Source organism: Stegastes partitus, unplaced genomic scaffold, assembly GCF_000690725.1.
Source record: "Stegastes partitus isolate 25-593 unplaced genomic scaffold, Stegastes_partitus-1.0.2 Scaffold619, whole genome shotgun sequence".
NCBI lineage: Eukaryota > Metazoa > Chordata > Actinopteri > Pomacentridae > Stegastes > Stegastes partitus.
This window is the reverse complement of record NW_007578350.1, coordinates 211,304-228,986: the sequence shown is the minus strand read 5'-3', so window position 1 is coordinate 228,986 and position 17,683 is coordinate 211,304. Positions and strand designations below refer to the sequence as shown.

Below are 17,683 nucleotides of genomic sequence, written 5' to 3'. Positions count from 1 at the left end.
TTGCGGCGTGTCTGAAATGGTTCATAAATCAATACCATCCTTGTCTGGTGGAAGCAGGTGAACCTGCTCAAGCTCCTCTGTTGGAGGTGAAAAAAAGTTTGAGTTGAGTTAAACTGGGATTGGGTGTGACAGGTTTTTTAAAATGCAGGTAAACAAAGCAACAACTAGAACGCCTTCATACTGCCTGAAACAATTCAGACAGGCTAAACTAACCGCAAACTCTTCAAAAAGAAAAAACAGGGCACGAGTCTGCTCGAAACAGTCGAAACAGATGCTTTGGATCTTGACCCTCCACCTCCATTCGTCCATCTTTTGCTCCAATCTTACATAGATTCCTTTATTAATTTAGCACATATCAAGTGCTAAGCTAAAGCTCCATGATGCACAGTGGCAGTGAAACATTCTTTATCCTGCAAGCCCAAGAACTGTGTTACTATTCACAAACTATTCACACTGTGAATCTGGAGCATGCATGTGTCAGTTCAGCAGCCTAGTTAGTTATGTGGGTGCCAGTCACAATCCATGAAGCATGTTTTTTCTTTTCCCGTCCTTCAGTGTCAGTTCTGTAGAATAATAGGAATTTAAGAGCTGTGATAGACTGCAACCAATTAGAGCGAGTGTGTCGAACCCCGCGAAGGGATAGCAGAGTGTAACCCACTGTATAATTTTACATGAGTGGGGGGGGGCAGTCTTGTCATGTGCGACTCTCCTGTGGGCCCCGTCGTGTGGCGTGAACATCCCTGTGATCATGAGGCGAGAATGTAAATGCAGATTCCATCAGTGAGCGTTTTTTTTCGATTGACGGCCATAGTGCAGCGAGCTTCTGGATGTATGTGATAAACAGATGTACATCCTCCCACCAACTGATGTGTCTCTCTTTTTTTTTTCTTCTCCTCTGTGTTTGTAGGCACAGCTTTAATGAAGAAGCGGACCTGCTAACATTCTCGCAGAAGGGACCCTCTTCAACAAGTATGGGGTCACCATGGAAACCATTTCTCCTCTTGTCTGTCATCAGTGGCCTTTCAGGTAAGACACTTAAAGAAAGGTAGATAATAGTAGGAGATAGATGCACGGAATCGTCTTCATAGGCGCCGATATTCCGAGAAATGATACGGTACGTACGCGCTTGCGATGACACGGCAGCCGTAAATGAGACGCGGCGGCGGCGAGGACGGACGGACGGCCGTTTGAGAGACGGCGCTTTTCACACTTTTAAAATGCGAGTTTTGCATTAAAATCTGAGAAGGAATGAAAATGACACGGTTCATTCAGTATTCCTACTTTGTTTGGTGAGCGAGTCTCGGATAATTGACAGGATTTTTCACACCTGTTCAGTATTCTTCTTCCACGGCGGCTGTAAATAGCAGTAATGCACTGACTATCAGCCACATCGCTGCGGCACTTTTCTTCTTCTGACATATTTTGAACGGTGTGGGAGATTTGCAGCTAAGCATTGCTTTAATAAACACTTTCCTTCTTAATTAAAAAAAAGGAGAAAACAAACCTCAATTCAGCAGACATGAAAGCTTGCTCAGAATACCCTTAAAGTGTCGTTTTAGCTTTTTGACTTTCTCCACACTTTACCGTGTCACTGACCCGCTCCGTCCTCTGAGTCTTCTGACGGTATCATATCTCGACTCGTGTAATTTGCAGTGAGTGCACAATTTTAAGTCCAGATCAAGTCTCTCCCTCGGTCAGTCCGGAGCATGTGTTCGCCTAATGGATTCTGCCCTTTTAATGGTTCTTTCAACCCACCAGAGGAGGGTTCGCGCACTCCGTGGTTTCTCTCTGAGCTTCGTTTATACGAGTCAAACAAACAGCGCTGACCTCGCTCGTCTGCTTGTTAAACCGTACTATTAAAAAGGAAACAACTGTTTCTTAACTTTTGAGCCCGACTCTCCGGGGACGTTTAGGTTCTGAATAAATTGTTGAAAGAGAAAGTCTTGATCTTTCTCTGTAAGTTAGGCGTAGTGCTTCAGATAAAGCAAACTTCCGGTTATGCATTGCAACTCGACCAAGAAATAAACTGTCGCCCCTCACTGCGGTGGATTCGTTTCTTGCTGTTGAGAAAAATATTTGAACTTATAGATAAAAGCAGCATTACATATGGCGAGCAGCAGCAGAAACGGCTTATATTAAAGGTCTTTCTCTTTAATTATCTTTCTGTTTTTGTCTTTCTAATAAATCTTTCCTTGCTTGCTTGGTGACCCTATTCTACCCCTGCTTCTCTTTAAAGCCGGTGTTATACCACCCATGTCTGCAAGGATCAGGTTTTACATAATATAAATTCTGTCATCTGCCAAATATGCAAGAAGATGCAGATCTGCTGTGTGTGGAAAGTCGCAGCTGCATCCTCAGAGGAGTGTAACCTCAGTCAGTAACTTCAAGGATGCTGGCGTTGTTGTTCATAGTTCCAAAGCTAATAATGTGCATTTTAGATGCTGGCTTTGCCTCCTGGTCTGGGCTCTTACTGTGTGGGGTTGGCATGTTCTCTCTGCGCAGCGTGGGTTCTCACCGGGTGCTCCGGCTTCTCCCCTCAGTCCAAAGACAAGCTGAGGTTAATTGGTGATTCTGAATTGTCCGGAGGTGTGAATGTGAGTGTGTCAGCTGGGATAGACTCTGCAGAGGATAAAGCATGTATAGATAATAGATGGATGGATATTGTGCATTTTGCATTGGCATTGAGTAGCAAAAAAATATATATTCTCTGTCATGTTGGTAAATTTGTTAATATATTTGTGGCCCATGTGCTGTTTTATGCTACTCAGAGTGTGAGAAGGCGTCTTTATTCTTATACTTTACCATCACCTTATATGTTCATTATATGTCTTTACTATAAAGCACTTGGTTTGTGTGTCTGTCTGTTTTATCATGTGTATGTGTGTGTGTGGAGGGTCTAACACAAGGCGCCAATCTGTTGACCACAACTTGTTGTGTCAAAAGCTCGCCAACAAGTGTTTCTGTCCAAAACAAAGATAGACAGACCTCAACCCAAACCGTCTGAAGTTCAAGCCAAAAGAAAAAAAAATCATAAAAAAAAAAAAAAGCACCAAACCTGAATCTGGCGACAGTGGCGATGGTGCCAGAAGCTCTGCCTCTGATGGCAGCGAAGGTAGTCCTGGCCAGAGCACAAGCAGCTTTCCTGCTGATAACGTTACAGCTGCACCCCCCGACAAGCACAGCAGGACACACTGTGACGCAGCTGTCAGGGAGGAAATACTCCTCCCAGCACTATGAGACCAATATCGGTAAAAGTAAATAAAAAGATGCACTTTTAATTCAACTCTGTGCAGTGTTGTAGCACTCAGACCCTGCCGGTCAAACCTAATAATGACCGAAAATCTTCATCACCACTTGCCAATTGGCATAAACAGAGAGGAAAAAATAAAGCGCCATTGTTGGCAGCAACCCTCCTACTCACACACACACACACACACTCACACCCTCGTGGAAAAAACAGAAATGAACTACAGCACGGAGAGGCAGACATCGGTCAAAGACGAGCAAATAGTCACGAAGAGCAGCCTCGCAACGCTGGAAATGGGCAGGATTTCTAAAGCTGGATAAACAGCAGCTGCTGCAGAGATATGCAGACTACCTGCGCAGATAAAGATGGGAAAATTACCTTTTCCACCTTTTGAAAAAAATGGTAATCCCGCTATCCCACCAAGTATACGTCAAAAAACCCCACCGGCCTTTTTTTTCCGCCATTTGAAAAGGTCCCACGAGTAAACAGAAAGCTGAAAGTTTGGCCTCCCAGACTGCCACCACTAGCATTAGCAGGAAAGCTCCCTAACAGGCCTCTTGTGGTAATGTCAGCTTAAACCCCAGCAGGAGACGGGCGTGTGCATTTTATTTGCAAAATACTTGTAAAGTTGTGGTAGACTAATCGTATGCATTTTTTAAACTGCTGCCTGTAAAGTGTAAGGATTGCTTCTCGGGGGGATTTTATGAAAGTAATTCATGAGATGCGTGGGAGTGTGTGAGGGAAATGGTAAAGCTCACTATTTATTATTATTTTCTATCCGTGTAGCGGTTTGTAATCTAACTTTTTTTTTCATCAGAAGTTTTGAACTCTACAAAAACTTGTGCCATAATAGGAACTTTTCACTCACAATAGAAGGAGCACAACAAGATAGCGCGGCGAGATACAACGGTGCAAAACTCAAACCGGCCGTAAAAACATGAAGCCGGTTGAATGATTTAACGATATCTCCGCCGGCAGTGGACCTTCCTGATAAAACAAACAGAAACTTAGATGAAGCGAATTGCTTTATCGACCCTGCCGACACCGTAGCACTCCGTCTCCTCCTTTGGTTTGAACTCCTCTCTGGTGTCACATCTTGTTTAAGCCACTTCAGCTCGCGATATGCATGCGGCTACGTCAACACTCAAACGTAAATTAATACCGGTTAAGCAGGTCTGCTTCACAGATGCAGCGAAGGACAAGTGTTTGATCAGTAAATCGCAGTACTGACCATTCAGAACGTGGAGTTCTTAAAGCTGATGGAGCGCAATTACAGTAAATTCCTCAAGAGAATAAAAAGACACCTTCGTTATGTGCTTGTCACATACTGTGCCGACATCCAAGGACAACCAAATGGAACTTTATGCTGTTTTTTTGTTAAATTTTATAAAGATAAAAGCGTTTACATCACATCATGTTGAGTCTAAGTCAGACAGGTTAATGAATGACTCGGTCAGACAATAAAAAATTAACTACTGAAAGCTTTTCATACCCACACAAGCACTTAAGGAATGCCTCTTTTTTTTTTTTTTAGAGATATTTAAAAGGCATCTTCGACCTCTCAACATTAGATTAGAGAAGAAGCCGCTGTGGGCAAAAAAAAAAAAAGCTGGGGTTTTCTGTTTGTCAAGACTTAAACTAGTTTATCAACTTTATAAACAGAGACTTAGTGGCTTGTGCAGTTAATTTGTTTCGGTTGAGTCAATTCTGTCCATTGATTTTTGATTTCAGGATTTGGTTACTTGGTACCTTGGGTGCATATAGTTGACAGAATTTGCTCCGCTTGCTCATTATAGGAGTCTCAGCCCACTGCTGCTACATTGCCTTCTGTTGTCTTATTGCCTGGTAAAATAATTGCCTCTAAGAAAAAAATAAATAAAATGGCTCGACTCTTTCTCAGAGGCGTTACAGGGTTTTGCTTTAGGATTGATAGTCCATCTTCACATTCTGTCCCCATGTGAGAGAGAAGTATACGACCACGGGTGCTTTTCATTATGCTAACGCGACTCCTCGCTCGCTTCCTCGCAATCTCAGGTCCTCCCAGCGAGGGCGTAAGGGAGAGATACGAGGACGCGAGGGCGGAGGAGCCCACGCTGACAAATGAGAAATCCTTCGTTCCATAGCGTCAGTCTGAAGCGACGGCAGTTACTTATGACGTGCTGCACATCTTTATCGCCTGTCAGATCAAACTGACACTCATAAAGGTGTGGCATTTAGATGTCACGCCACTTGATAAAAGACTTCTGCGTAAGATACAGCTTTCTCGCTCTGAGCCTCTTCCAGAAGTCTCCTTGCTTCAAGTGCGTTTAGGTTTTGGAAGATCTGCCAGATGGGGAACAATTGGCGGGTCAAAGAGGGAGAGAAATGACGCCAGGATCAAAATTGCTGTTTAGATTTAATGGAACATAATCAACTGAGATATTTCAATACATTCTCAGTTTCAGCAGGAAGTATTACTACTGGTATAGCTGTATGTGGTGTTTACATAATGGCGTACACAGAAAGGAATTTATTCACACATCAGCGTCAGTGTTTTCTATACATACTGTGTAATTCCATTTTGTCCATTTATTCAGCTCCGGTCTGCATTTCTTCCTCATTAATGTCACATGTTTCTGCTGAATGACGAGGTCAGGAGATCTATCACAGTGCAGACAAATGAAATTTAATGGGCATGCCGTAGAAACCCTGAGAAGAAGATACATCAGCATTGTCCTCAGGCCTGTAACGACAGGTCTTTACTTTTGTTTGCTCTCTTCCCTCGTCGGCCTTGGGAGGAAATTTTTCTGATCTCATCCATGTATGTTTATTTTAGAAGCGCTCTCGGTGGACTTTTATCAGATCTCCCGAACTTCCTGCCGTCATCCATCCGCACATTAACAGCTGAGTGTCGCCTTATCAGGAGCCGATAACAAATAAGTCAAATTAGCGTTGTGCACTTCGCCTGCAGCGCTGAAACCATCGCGGCATCGCTTCTGAAACAAATGTTCAGACGTCAAAGCCGACGACTCTAACGTCAGATTCTCTGTTTTTAAGGAGAACTGTTAATTTTGTCCGGGAATTACTTCACTAATGTTGCAGCAACTAGTTGTTTTCCACTTCAGCCAGCTGAGAACTAAGCATGCTTTTAGCACTCACAACTATCTGTCACATTTTAGTCAGAGTGCTGGTTTGGTTTGCAGTTTTACCAGCAGCAGGAGCCCGGAGCAGCACATCCCGAAGGGTGTGATGCTGTCTTGGCTTATTAAAATACTTTTGACCTGATGGTTTGTGTAATGGATTATTGACCTACTGTTCTCTGTGAATATTCTGAAAATGCTCACTTTGAAGACAGTAGCTCCTCTGTTCTGTTTTATTTTCCTCAGTACCTGCCTCCGCTGTCCGCTCCTTTTATGCCACAGATATTGAAATTACACAGAAGCAGAGAGGGCAGCGCAATTAGATTTCTCTCATGTTTGAAAGTGGGCTGGGCAGGCATGATGTCTGGGCCCATTTTTTTTTCTTTACTCCCTTCCAGTCTGCCGCTGATTGAAATACCATGTTGCTTGCAGTGTTAAGTGTGGAATGGTAATTCAGCTTTTCCTCAACTAACTCCGAGGTATCTCGGAATTAAAAGCGGGTTGCAGGGAATATAGATGTGTAGCGCTGCATAAGTGATGCATGAAGTCATTTTCAACAAGGGCAAAGGAGTCACACGCCAGAAATATGGTTGGCTATGTGGAAACGAATGAGTATTTGCATGCTCTGCGCAGAGGTGCGCCATGCAAGGAATATGTTGCTGTGAAGTATTTAGATAGGAAGCTGTGGAAAAGCCAGAAAGGGTTAACCGCATTTCCTCATGTCCCAGCATCCCTCTAACCCAAATGACATCGGCAATGCCAGCATAAAAAGCAAGAGTCCCCTGTCACAACCCTGCATTAACTTTGTGCGCTTAAACTGTACTGAAAAGTAGAAATGTGGAAACTATTTTTGGTTAAACCATCAGGGACTGGTGGACTTTCTCCAACTGGCAGCAGAGCTTCAGTTGTCATAGCCTCTCATATACTCTCAACTTGAGCCAAGGAAATAACATTCAAAAAAAAAGAAGAAGAAGACGAAGTAGAAGAAAAAAGTCATTGTTGATTTCTGTGAGCATGAGAAGTTGGGCACAACAATCAAGTCTTGGCAGTCAAGCTGCTTTTGTGTGTACAGTGATCAACACTCTAATCAGCACCAGGGGATTTCAGAGCACACGGATACATACCATGTGCCTGTGTTTGTACCATGAGCCACGTAGCCCGAAGCCAGTTAGAACAAGCGTGTTTAACAGTTCCCATACAGTAAACATATATAACCTCTAATTTTGTGTCATTTTAAAGTAGGATTATGCTCCAAAAGGATTTCCAGCAGGAAAAAAATAACAAATGACAGTAAAAACAGAGCATGCTGGATAATGACTCCCACACTTCCCATTAGGAGGTATGACACATTAATACCATACATCACGCAACGGCGCTGCGGCTCCGTCGTCACGCTGGCAAGGTTGAAGCAACTCATACAATCCCCACAGTACGTCGGGGATCAGGAGTGGGGGGAAAAAAGAAAAAGACTGGGTTTTAGTAAGTAGTCCGCTGTGATAGAAGGTGAGGTGAGGTTGCATATGATGTATGGATTGTTCTATCTGTAATGATATTCCGCTGAATAAATGGTCTCAAGCATAATCAGCTTCAGTCAATATAATCTCACTGTGAAGGTCTTCATTAATCTTACAGGCTATGGCTAATCATGTCCGTCTACTTGAGCCCCCACGAGCGTCTCACCTACTTAGTGTATGTTATTCTAATTAATTTTTCACACCACAGTCCAGAGGCTGCAGACGGAGCCTCGCAAGAGTCGCACGTTGTCTCCTGTGCGGTGCAAACCCGATGACCTAATCCGAGCAGATGAGCTTTTTCAGCGTCGCCCCGGGGCTTTGTTTCCCCAGGTCTCACCTCTGTTGGCTCGAGACATGTCATCCTCCTTTAGCTTCACCTTCACCTCTGTTGTTGGTCTGTTTGCATGTTAAGTCCTTTGTCTCAGAGCCATGTAAGTGTCCTCATTGTGGTTTTACTGCATAATAACATAGACTCATACAGGGAATCTAGCAGTGTAATAGCCGAACATACGTATGATAATGAGGACAAGGCAGCGGCGCCGTTTGGCTTTTTTGTTCTTTGTTCGAGTATAAAATGGCTGTTGCCTCTTTTGTTGATGTTATCATGAAGGTGGTGTTAAGACCTGAAACGATCACCGATGGCATTGCTCCGGAGCTCCCTGAAATACAGCAGGTGCAGCCCTTTCAACAACAATGAGTGTTTCTGATTTTTGCACCCTCTGAAAGATAGGGATCAGTGGGATCTGCAAGGGTCATTGCTTTTATCAGATGAAGGTGACAGCTGACAAGAGCAAGTGCCTGTCGGCTTCAGTAGTCAAACAAACAAAAGAGACTTTTTTTTTTTTTCAGTATGCTGTATTTGTCAGGATTTAGCCCCAGTCAGGAGTGGTGTTTTTCTGGCAACGGGGAATGATGCCTTTTATAACTGTCACTTGATAAAACAGTATATACAAAATGTATGGGCTCTCTTTGACAGAACGTCTCCATAACTTTGTAATGATCTCAGACAGATCTGAGGATGGATGTGTAAGCAAACACCAAATAAAATATGAGATCCCAAACATGCTGTTTTAATATTTATTAAGTTTTGTCACACAAATTGGATTAATAGGCTGTTTCCACTTAAAACATTCAAAATGATTCCTTCAAAAATTAAAATGCAACATATTTCTACAGCTTATAAAGTAGTTATGAGTGAACAGCTGAATGAGAAATGTCAGAAAATCTTTGCTAATCTCCCCGGTGACCAGGTACTTTACTTCTTCAGAGTCAACCTGGCTGTCAGGAGCTGTTACTGGTTTGCCAGTTTATTACTGTAGGGACATCCAGCTACATCAAGTATAATCCGATACAACAACCCTCAACCATCTCCAATGACATTAATAGTAATAAACCGTGGCATCATATCTGAGTATGTCAGGTTTGTGGAAAACCCAACCACAGAGCCGTATTATGCTGCAAAAAATATAGTGTTGCTCGAGCACTTTGACTACTCTGCTAAAGTCCTGTGCTCTGTGCAGCTCAGTGTGTCGCATTTGCACTGTAATAAACACACCTGTGGTGTTATTTATGGCTTTGGCCCAGTCTGAATCAGCAGCAAAAGGTTGCTGTAACACTACGGGGAGAAGGGCTTACATCCACTGTTTTATTACAAGTTTTTGTTTGAGCCACTTCTCCTTTGTCCTAATTACTTCCCCTTGCCCTGTATTCTTAGGACTGGGACTCTCACACTGTCCTAATGGTTTCGTTTCGATTCTTGCTGCTGTGATTCAGTTACAGAATGATACATACTGTATTATCACATTCACAATTGCGTAGTCATTATTATTAATCACAAATTAAGTCTGATTAATCTATTTACATTATCATTTATTACTACAGCAGCAGTACGCCAGCTGGCTTTGACGTGAAATGGCAAGTTTGCATGAAGATCTCGTGTTGAGTGAGAGAAATGAGCCATTTGTCCTGACAGTATTTTGAACCTTGACTAAATGAAGTCAGTGCAGCTGTCATCTTTTAACAGGATCAACCTATTTTATAACAAGCTGTTTCCTTGTCATCACTCTCAGCTTTTCTCAACCACACTGCAACTGTCACAGCACAGCTGTCAGTCAGAGACCGCATGTTGCATACATACGAGGCCTGAAGTGTTTGGGGGGAAATATCTAATTGTGACTTGTCGAACAGATCCTGCAGTTTGACTCGGGGTGCAATTTTTAAATTGAAGCTTCAGTTCAATGTTCACTGTGTAGTTGATTTAAAAAGTATGATGGAGCATTACTCCACGAGATCACTTAAGGAGGAAGAATTTGAAGAGATATTGACAAAACAGGCTGCGTGATGTACAAGTACATCCTCCACTGCAGCCTTTGGGTTTCGCTAATTGCATTGTTTCATATTGCGGTTTTGATTTAGAGTCAGCCTTTATACATACACATATGGAATGAATGGGCTGAAGTCCAGTCCGTAGCTGACAGATGGTCACAGCCAGATAAAAAGCTAGAGATTATGTTGTGAGGTCTGCTTGAATTGGATTTTTTTTTTTCAGTGTGACAAACATGATGATAAGCAGAACTTTGTGAAACCATACATCAATGTGTGAATCCAAATTGGCACAGCAGCCCCGAAAAGCTGTCTTTTAAAAAAAAAAATTTCAGGTTTTCTTTGCTCCAAGTAAGGTTTGCAGACTCTTATTGTCAGACTGGTTACCTCTACCCCAAGGTATCAGATTAATTAGATGATACCAGTTGTGAGGCAACACGATTGTTTAATTGTAGTTCCATGGGAATGTCTGTTAAACATCACAAATTCTGTTAATATAGCTGGATTTTATCACCTTGGTGGCATATTGTAGGAGGAAGTAGTCGTGTTAGGTTAAGAGAATTACTAAATGAAATTAATTTGGTATAAAAAACGTTTTACCTGTCAAAGGCAAGTTTTCATCAGCGGCGAAGGGCTCGGCACAGTCGTGGGCATCGGCAGCTGGAATGTGGTTCAATTGAGATGATTCTTGGCAGGATAAATGATTTAACTGACTACCAACCAACTACTAATTGCTTTGCTTTTCAATTTTCAAACTCACAATAGTTTTAATTTCAAATGGAGTTCCATATCCTGCTTCTCCCCAGAATATGTAATACAGTAATTGCCCGCTCTCCATTTGTAGATAGCAGTATTTTTGCAGCTGACAAGTCCCCAAGGACACATAATTATTTCTCAATTTTGTTCAGTTCTTTCATAGCACATATCATGTAGTGCAAAACACTCCCACCCCCTTCGCAGAGCTCTGATTAGACTTCTACTGCGCTTCAAGCCTCTAGTCCTTTTTGCATTTTTAGTTTAAGCATTGTATCAGCACAGAAACGATGCCGTATCGTCAGTAATTTCAGCCATTTCTTTTAGCTGGCACTGTACGATTGCTTTGGAAATTATATATTGATGATCAGCCGCAATGGGGGGGATAAAAAAAAAGAGTTGTTTGTGTAATCTCGAGTTGTCATATTCACAGTATCATAAAAGGACAACGTAGCCGAACACAAAGTGGATTGAATTCCTCAAAAGTAAATAGGAGAAGAACGAGGTGACGGCAAAGACTGGTGACAGTTTACTCCTTCAGAGATGATATTTTTCCTGAACCTCCGTGGACTCTTTTAGTTAAAAGGAAGCTGCTCGTCTCCCGCGCTCGTTCCACCTACCATTTTTGCTCAATTTGAGACTTTGATGACAGTGATATCCAGAATGTGCAGCGTATCTTTGTTTCCTTTTAAGAACTGCATGTTTTCACCCAAGGCATTATAAGTGCCTTTTTAGACAGGACATCAAATGGCTTTCTACGCGGCAGATGCTCCAGAAGGAGACAGCCTGCATGAGGGCCAAATGGGAAAGACTCCCAGCATTGTTCTCAGAATGGAGAATAGAAGTGTTTGCACAAAAGACGCTAGGATCTTTACAGGTAATTTTTTTTTATTTTTTATACTCCTTCTCAACACACGTCGCGATGGTGATTTGAAAAATGATTGTAAAATTAACCTCTTCCACCCCGGAGGGACCCCTCCGCGCCAAGACCAAACCGTGTCTGTTATGGAACGTAACCGGTGCAATTTTTCAGAGGTTACCAAGCGTGGCACATTCACATTCGCCCGCTACTACTATGACTAAAATTGATGGAGCGTTTGTTGTGCTTCATTTCTGTTGCATCAAATTTAGGAGGGCTGCAGCTGAGAATTTCCCAGAGCAGGTTCAAAAACGGTGTCAGCGACTGGTTGTCACGAGGTTGTTATTTACTCCAATTTACGGTTTGGATTAGGGAGACGTGAAAATATCAGCTTTTTTTTCCCCAGATCTCACTCTGTCCTGGTGATAAGAAAAAGAAGATGTACTGGGTTTTTTTTTTTTTTTTAATATCTTCCAAGTGCCTCTTATCCATAGAGCCTGAGGTTGTTGGTTTTTCGTCAGGTGTTGCTGACTAAAATTTGAGGACGTTTTCTCTGGTGGATGTTTCAAAAACCAACTTTAAAGGTGGATATTAGCACTTGAAGCTTGAAGAGGAATATATTTGAGGCTTTAAGGTTTTCTTCTATATGGAAAGAGTTCATCATTCCAGCCTGATTAGGTTGATGTTGTAGAGGAAAGCCACTCTATTCCCTCTAGGATGCTTTAACATCTACTTTCCTCAGAGCTCTTTCTGAATTGTCTGCTGTCTCCACTTTTTGTGCTTTTGCTTCCTGTTCCTGGCTTGTAAACACTAGTTTGCTGCAAATTATTCTATTTATTTCTCACAGAATGGAAAACTGACTTTAATAGAGAGCTGGATGAGACACCGGATAGTAAAATAGTAGTATTCCTAATAATATGTCATTGTGATTTTTTTTTTAAAGCATTTGCATATATCTTTTTTTTTTCAACATGTTCTCACAAATCTGACTTCAAATCATGTGTTTCATCTCTTTTTTTTTTTCTCTCTCCCTCCCCAGACTTTGCAAGAGCAGTCGCAGCAAGGCCTATATCATATGCAGCAGTATTACGAATGAAACCAGACAGGTCTTCGTCAGTGCTCAGCCCTCGCAGCATACCTCGACAACACAGCAGCGGTGGGCTGGTGACTCCTGACTGGCCTGCTTTCTCCAGTCACCCCCTGTCAGCCCTGAGTCTGCTCGGCTCTCAGGAGGACTACAGGAGTGAAGGTAAAACTAATGGTGCAGTCAAACCTACAGTTTGTTTGCTCTTGTCTGAACCAAAATGGAAAAGTTTTGCTTTCGGTTTGTCAAAGTTTACTTTCACACACTCATAGAAACAAATTGCGCACAAAAGCAAATCTGTACAAAAAAATAGCTCATTAACGGGGCGATTTGAAAACACGTCTTCCTGCGCAGACTTCATCTGCAACTTTAGCCGAGGATAATGAACACTTGTGCACACTTTGACATAATTTTACACACCGCGGCGTTCATTAGTTTGGAAAACAGGAAGCCGAATATGATTATCGCTAAAGATATGTCAGCATCTGTCAGCATCTGTCTCCTCACGCCTGGGGTTTTTCAAGGTTATTTACTGTTGTTAGTCCTGGATGACACTTCCAGTCCTGACCCACTGGCTTGTGGTCACATTGTGCCGGACAGGGGAATGAATTTTCAGGTAGTCTCAGCTGTTCCACACGAGTTTTAGATGACAGTCTCCTCACCTGCCGAAATCAACAAACTCAAAGTGGACGCGTCTGAGTTTAGCAGGACTCCTCCACGTGTGATTGGTGTGAATTCACTGTGCTATCTCAGCACTCTGCCGACAGTCTGCCATCTCTAGTCTCACTTTATCTGTACAGGCTTCCTGTCTGTTTGGATTTGGTCTGAAAATGAATCTTACCTATCCATTATCACTGTGCACGGTCTGCCGTGGCCGGGGTTGTGCCCTTTGTGAAATTGAAGTGGGATCATGGCAATATCCAGCGCTCTCTGTGTTCCTGTCAGTATAGGAGCTGCAGATATAATGGATATCTTTGTCAAAAGGCAAGATTTAATACCACAAACACAGCCAGGAAACACAGTGTCATAAATTTATATGGGTCACTTGCTGTCCTGATTTGAAGAATGAATAATTCTGGCGAATGTAATGACACATTGGATGCTCTATTATATGATTAATCACATCATGCTTATTGCATCTGGAGTGCTTAATTAATGGAAATCTGAAGTAGTTGCTGAATTGGCAAACAGGATCAGCACACGTCGGGAGTGGTGACGTTGGTCGGATTAAAAGCAGGCACAAAATAGGAGTAACGACTCCTGCTTCCATTTCCTTTCTTCTTGCCTTTAATTCTGTTTCTTGGTCTTTTTTTGTGGCTTTCTGAGCATCTTTCAGTCTTTTCTCTTTTACTTTCTGACAGCATTATCACTATGTAGCCGCAAAATGACTTACATCTCTATAACCAAGGTGAGGGTAATGCCTCTCCATTGTCACTGGTGACAAGACCATTATACCATTGGACAGGATTGATGTTCAGTGGGTGAAATGGATGCCAAAAAGTAATGCACCTTTGTGGGTAAAGGGGTTATTGCTTTTTGGCTGTGTGACTGACAGATGGCCGTGGCACTTGAAGTTGACTGATTTAAACAAGCTGTAGTCTTGCGTATGTCCTTAAAGGTGGAGTCTGGGTCTGGAGACTGATTGTGGATATTCAGCTTGTGAGCAAGTTAGCAGACTTACGATCCTTCTTTAATTAGTGGAGATATTTACTACATTTGACTTGTGTTGGATTAGAATCACTGACTTCTCTCCTATGGACTGGCTTCAACACCTGTGCTTCCAGATGATCACAAAATAGTCTTATAGGTCGACTCAGCTCCAATAATTAAGAACAATATAAACTGTCTCCCATATTGGCTCACGTCTTATGATTATAGTAAAATGAAAAAAGAAATGTTTGTGCTTCAGTGTCCATTTATTTAATTCTTTGAAGTCAATCAAACTATCAATTAGTTTCACATGTGAGCTCAAGCGAGACGTCGTTTTCTATGGCTGACTGCAGCACAATATATATTATATACTGATTTAGAACAGGCCCAGGTGTTAGCCAGAATTACTGTGCTATCAGGAAGAACAATGACGCTCCCCGTTTTGGCTCTTAGCTCCGGCACACTGGATTTACAATAAAACAGTAACTGCGAAGCTAAGTGCCAATTTTCCGCTTTAATTTGAGGGTGTTTGCATTCACGTCTATTGAACGTTGTGGCACGCAGGCAAGTGCAGGCTCCCTCCAGTTCGGGAGATAAGAATTGATTGGAGAATTGAACACAACTAGACGCCATCATATAAAGTTATCACAATTAATGATTTACGATGCTGTGCAGTTGCTACGACCCGAAGCAGAAACCGGTTGCTCTCCCAGTTCTCTGCTGGGCCTTTATAGTATCCAGCATCACCTCTTGATTTTTTTTTTTTAAAAGCTGATCCTCAACACCTTCTAGTTTGGTTTAGAAATATAAATATTTTTTTTATCATACTTCATGACCCACTCCCCGAGCAAAAGCAGGCCAGGCGCAGCATACTAATACTGCTGGGTGTATTTATGGATGGACAGGCACAGAGCTGTGTAAAAGAAGATGTAGAAAACGTAGAGACCTGGCTTTCTTTCATTTATTTTTAGCACTAGTAGCACACTACAAGCGCTGAGGTGCTTTGCTTTATATGCATAGCAAGGTTTGCAACTTAATATTGATTCATTTCCCCCCAGTGATTAGGATATTACTTCAAAAGCTTTTTATTTCCCTGCAGAACAGTGAATCGCTGACAGAGGGTTGGAGCGATTTTATATACCCTGAGAAAAAAAAGCCATGATTCTCATTTTGTCATTTCATTCCTAAATGGTGACAAGTGGCTCAAAATGGAGCGACTTGCATCGTTCGAATGCAATCCGGCCAAATCTAGATGCTCCGCGTGATTATTTCTGTGTAAACAAACAGCACGGACACTTTGTTTAATAACTTACATACGAGCACACCAAATGTTTGCTGCAATCTTCATAAATGTATCCTCCATTGCACACTTCTTTTGAAGAGCACAGCCGTCTTTTGTGTAGTCTGACATTCTGAGATGCAATATACCTGGAAAACCTTCCACACTAAGTGCATCACTTGTGTGTTAACAGAAGGCTGGATCAAAGAGCAGAGTGCTCTGAAGAAACTGAAGAGAATTACAACAGGGACTGTCAAGCAGAAAACACCAGACCAACAAACACATCGATATGTGGGAGAGTTCAGGCTTTGCAGAGCGACAGCAGGAGCACCTCAGATCAAAAAACAGTGTCGCTTAGGTGTAGTCGTGCTTGTTCAGATTAAATAGAATATTGTAAACTTTACATTACGAATGCATGTGTAGGTGAAGCTGTCAGTGGAGCACATTTTTTGTTTTTCACATGAATTTCATTGCATTAATGCTTAAAACACCCTCTGGCTATGTAACTTAATGAATTTATTGTCACATAGTTAGGACTTATTCTGCTTTAGATTCATATATTTATTTTTTTAACTGCATTACATTTTTATTTCTTTAGTTAATGAATCATGCCCTGGACCAACTCTCTTGACAGGATTAAATTCAACTTTACTATCATTGTCAGGCGTCAGATTTCTCTCGTCTGTGATTTGTGGCATTTACCTCGTGTTGTTTTTTTTCTTCCAAACTCAAGATGCTGTAAAACATCTGTCACGTCACACCGAAATTGATTGACGATATGAGTGATTTATATCTCACACCGTTCGACACGGTGTTTGAAATTAAAGCCTGTTTTACGAGATGGCACTGATTTAAATGTGTAGGTAAATCTCCGTAGTTAATACCAGCTCCTAATAACGTGTTTCCGTGTGTGACCCGTGCACAACCTTCAACCCACGAAAAGAGCAAAAGTGTAGCAGCGTTTCCTTTTGCACGCTCCACACACACACATAGATAATGCCTTGTGCCTTAAAATGACAGCTCATCAAGGCTGGAAATGTCAGGCTTCTTTACTCTTGGGACATCGTATGAAGGGAGCAGAGTGAAGCGTGAGCGGTAATGTTCCAGCATGTAGCGGCTTTATGTTGAGGCTTAATGGTTAGTTTGCCGACAGGTTGATTAACGGAGCCGGAAACTAGCTGGAAGGATTACCCAGAGATAACTATTTGGGCCTACATTACACTCACATGTGTGTAGAACGTGTAATATAAGCGTTCTTGATTGTATTTTAATGCGGATACGTGTGCAGTATTGAATTGGATTTAAATTGCAGTGAAACATTACATGACGGGTAAGAACATATGCATTTGAAATGCGCTCTTTTTGTCATTTAAATGCAATGTTTTACTGTTTTATTGCATTGATTTCTATACAGCAGTCGAGCTGTATCCTAATGCACAAAGATAAAAGCTACACACAGTAAATATTTGCTGCCCAGACGATGCCAACCCCTGAATTCCAGATGGAGCCATTTTGGTGGTTGACATTTTTACTATAGGCTTTTTTTTAATTATTTCTTGTAATTTTGCTTGTAGAGCTTGCTATTTAAAAAAAATAAAATAAAATACAGCCCTGCTGCAGACTATTACAAAGACAGTAAACAATGTTGGAGGACTGACGGGAGGAGGGGAAAAAAAGATTATGTTTTAAGATTTCTTCCCATGATAAATAAAAAAAATTGCCAATTTTCTGTCCGGTGGGGGGTCATCTTATTATTCTGTAGAAGGACAGAAACAGATCTGTGAGAAGAGATGAAAGATAGCGCTATCCTATAACTGTTATAGCTCCTTTAATGTGGTTGTTTACTGCTGGACGCC

At 41.9% G+C, this 17,683-nt stretch overlaps 1 protein-coding gene across 1 annotated transcript in view; it reads left to right on the top strand.

Moving 5' to 3' along the window:
- Positions 1 to 12,861: 12,861 nt before the first annotated feature.
- The window catches only part of cntn5 (contactin 5), a 65,321-nt gene continuing 60,499 nt past the window's right edge, over positions 12,862 to 17,683 (top strand). Inside the window, exon 1 of the mRNA XM_008289503.1 lies at positions 12,862 to 13,063. Coding sequence (XP_008287725.1) covers positions 12,907 to 13,063 — 157 coding nt within the window. The 5' untranslated portion in view covers positions 12,862 to 12,906. The remainder of the gene's footprint in view (positions 13,064 to 17,683) is intronic.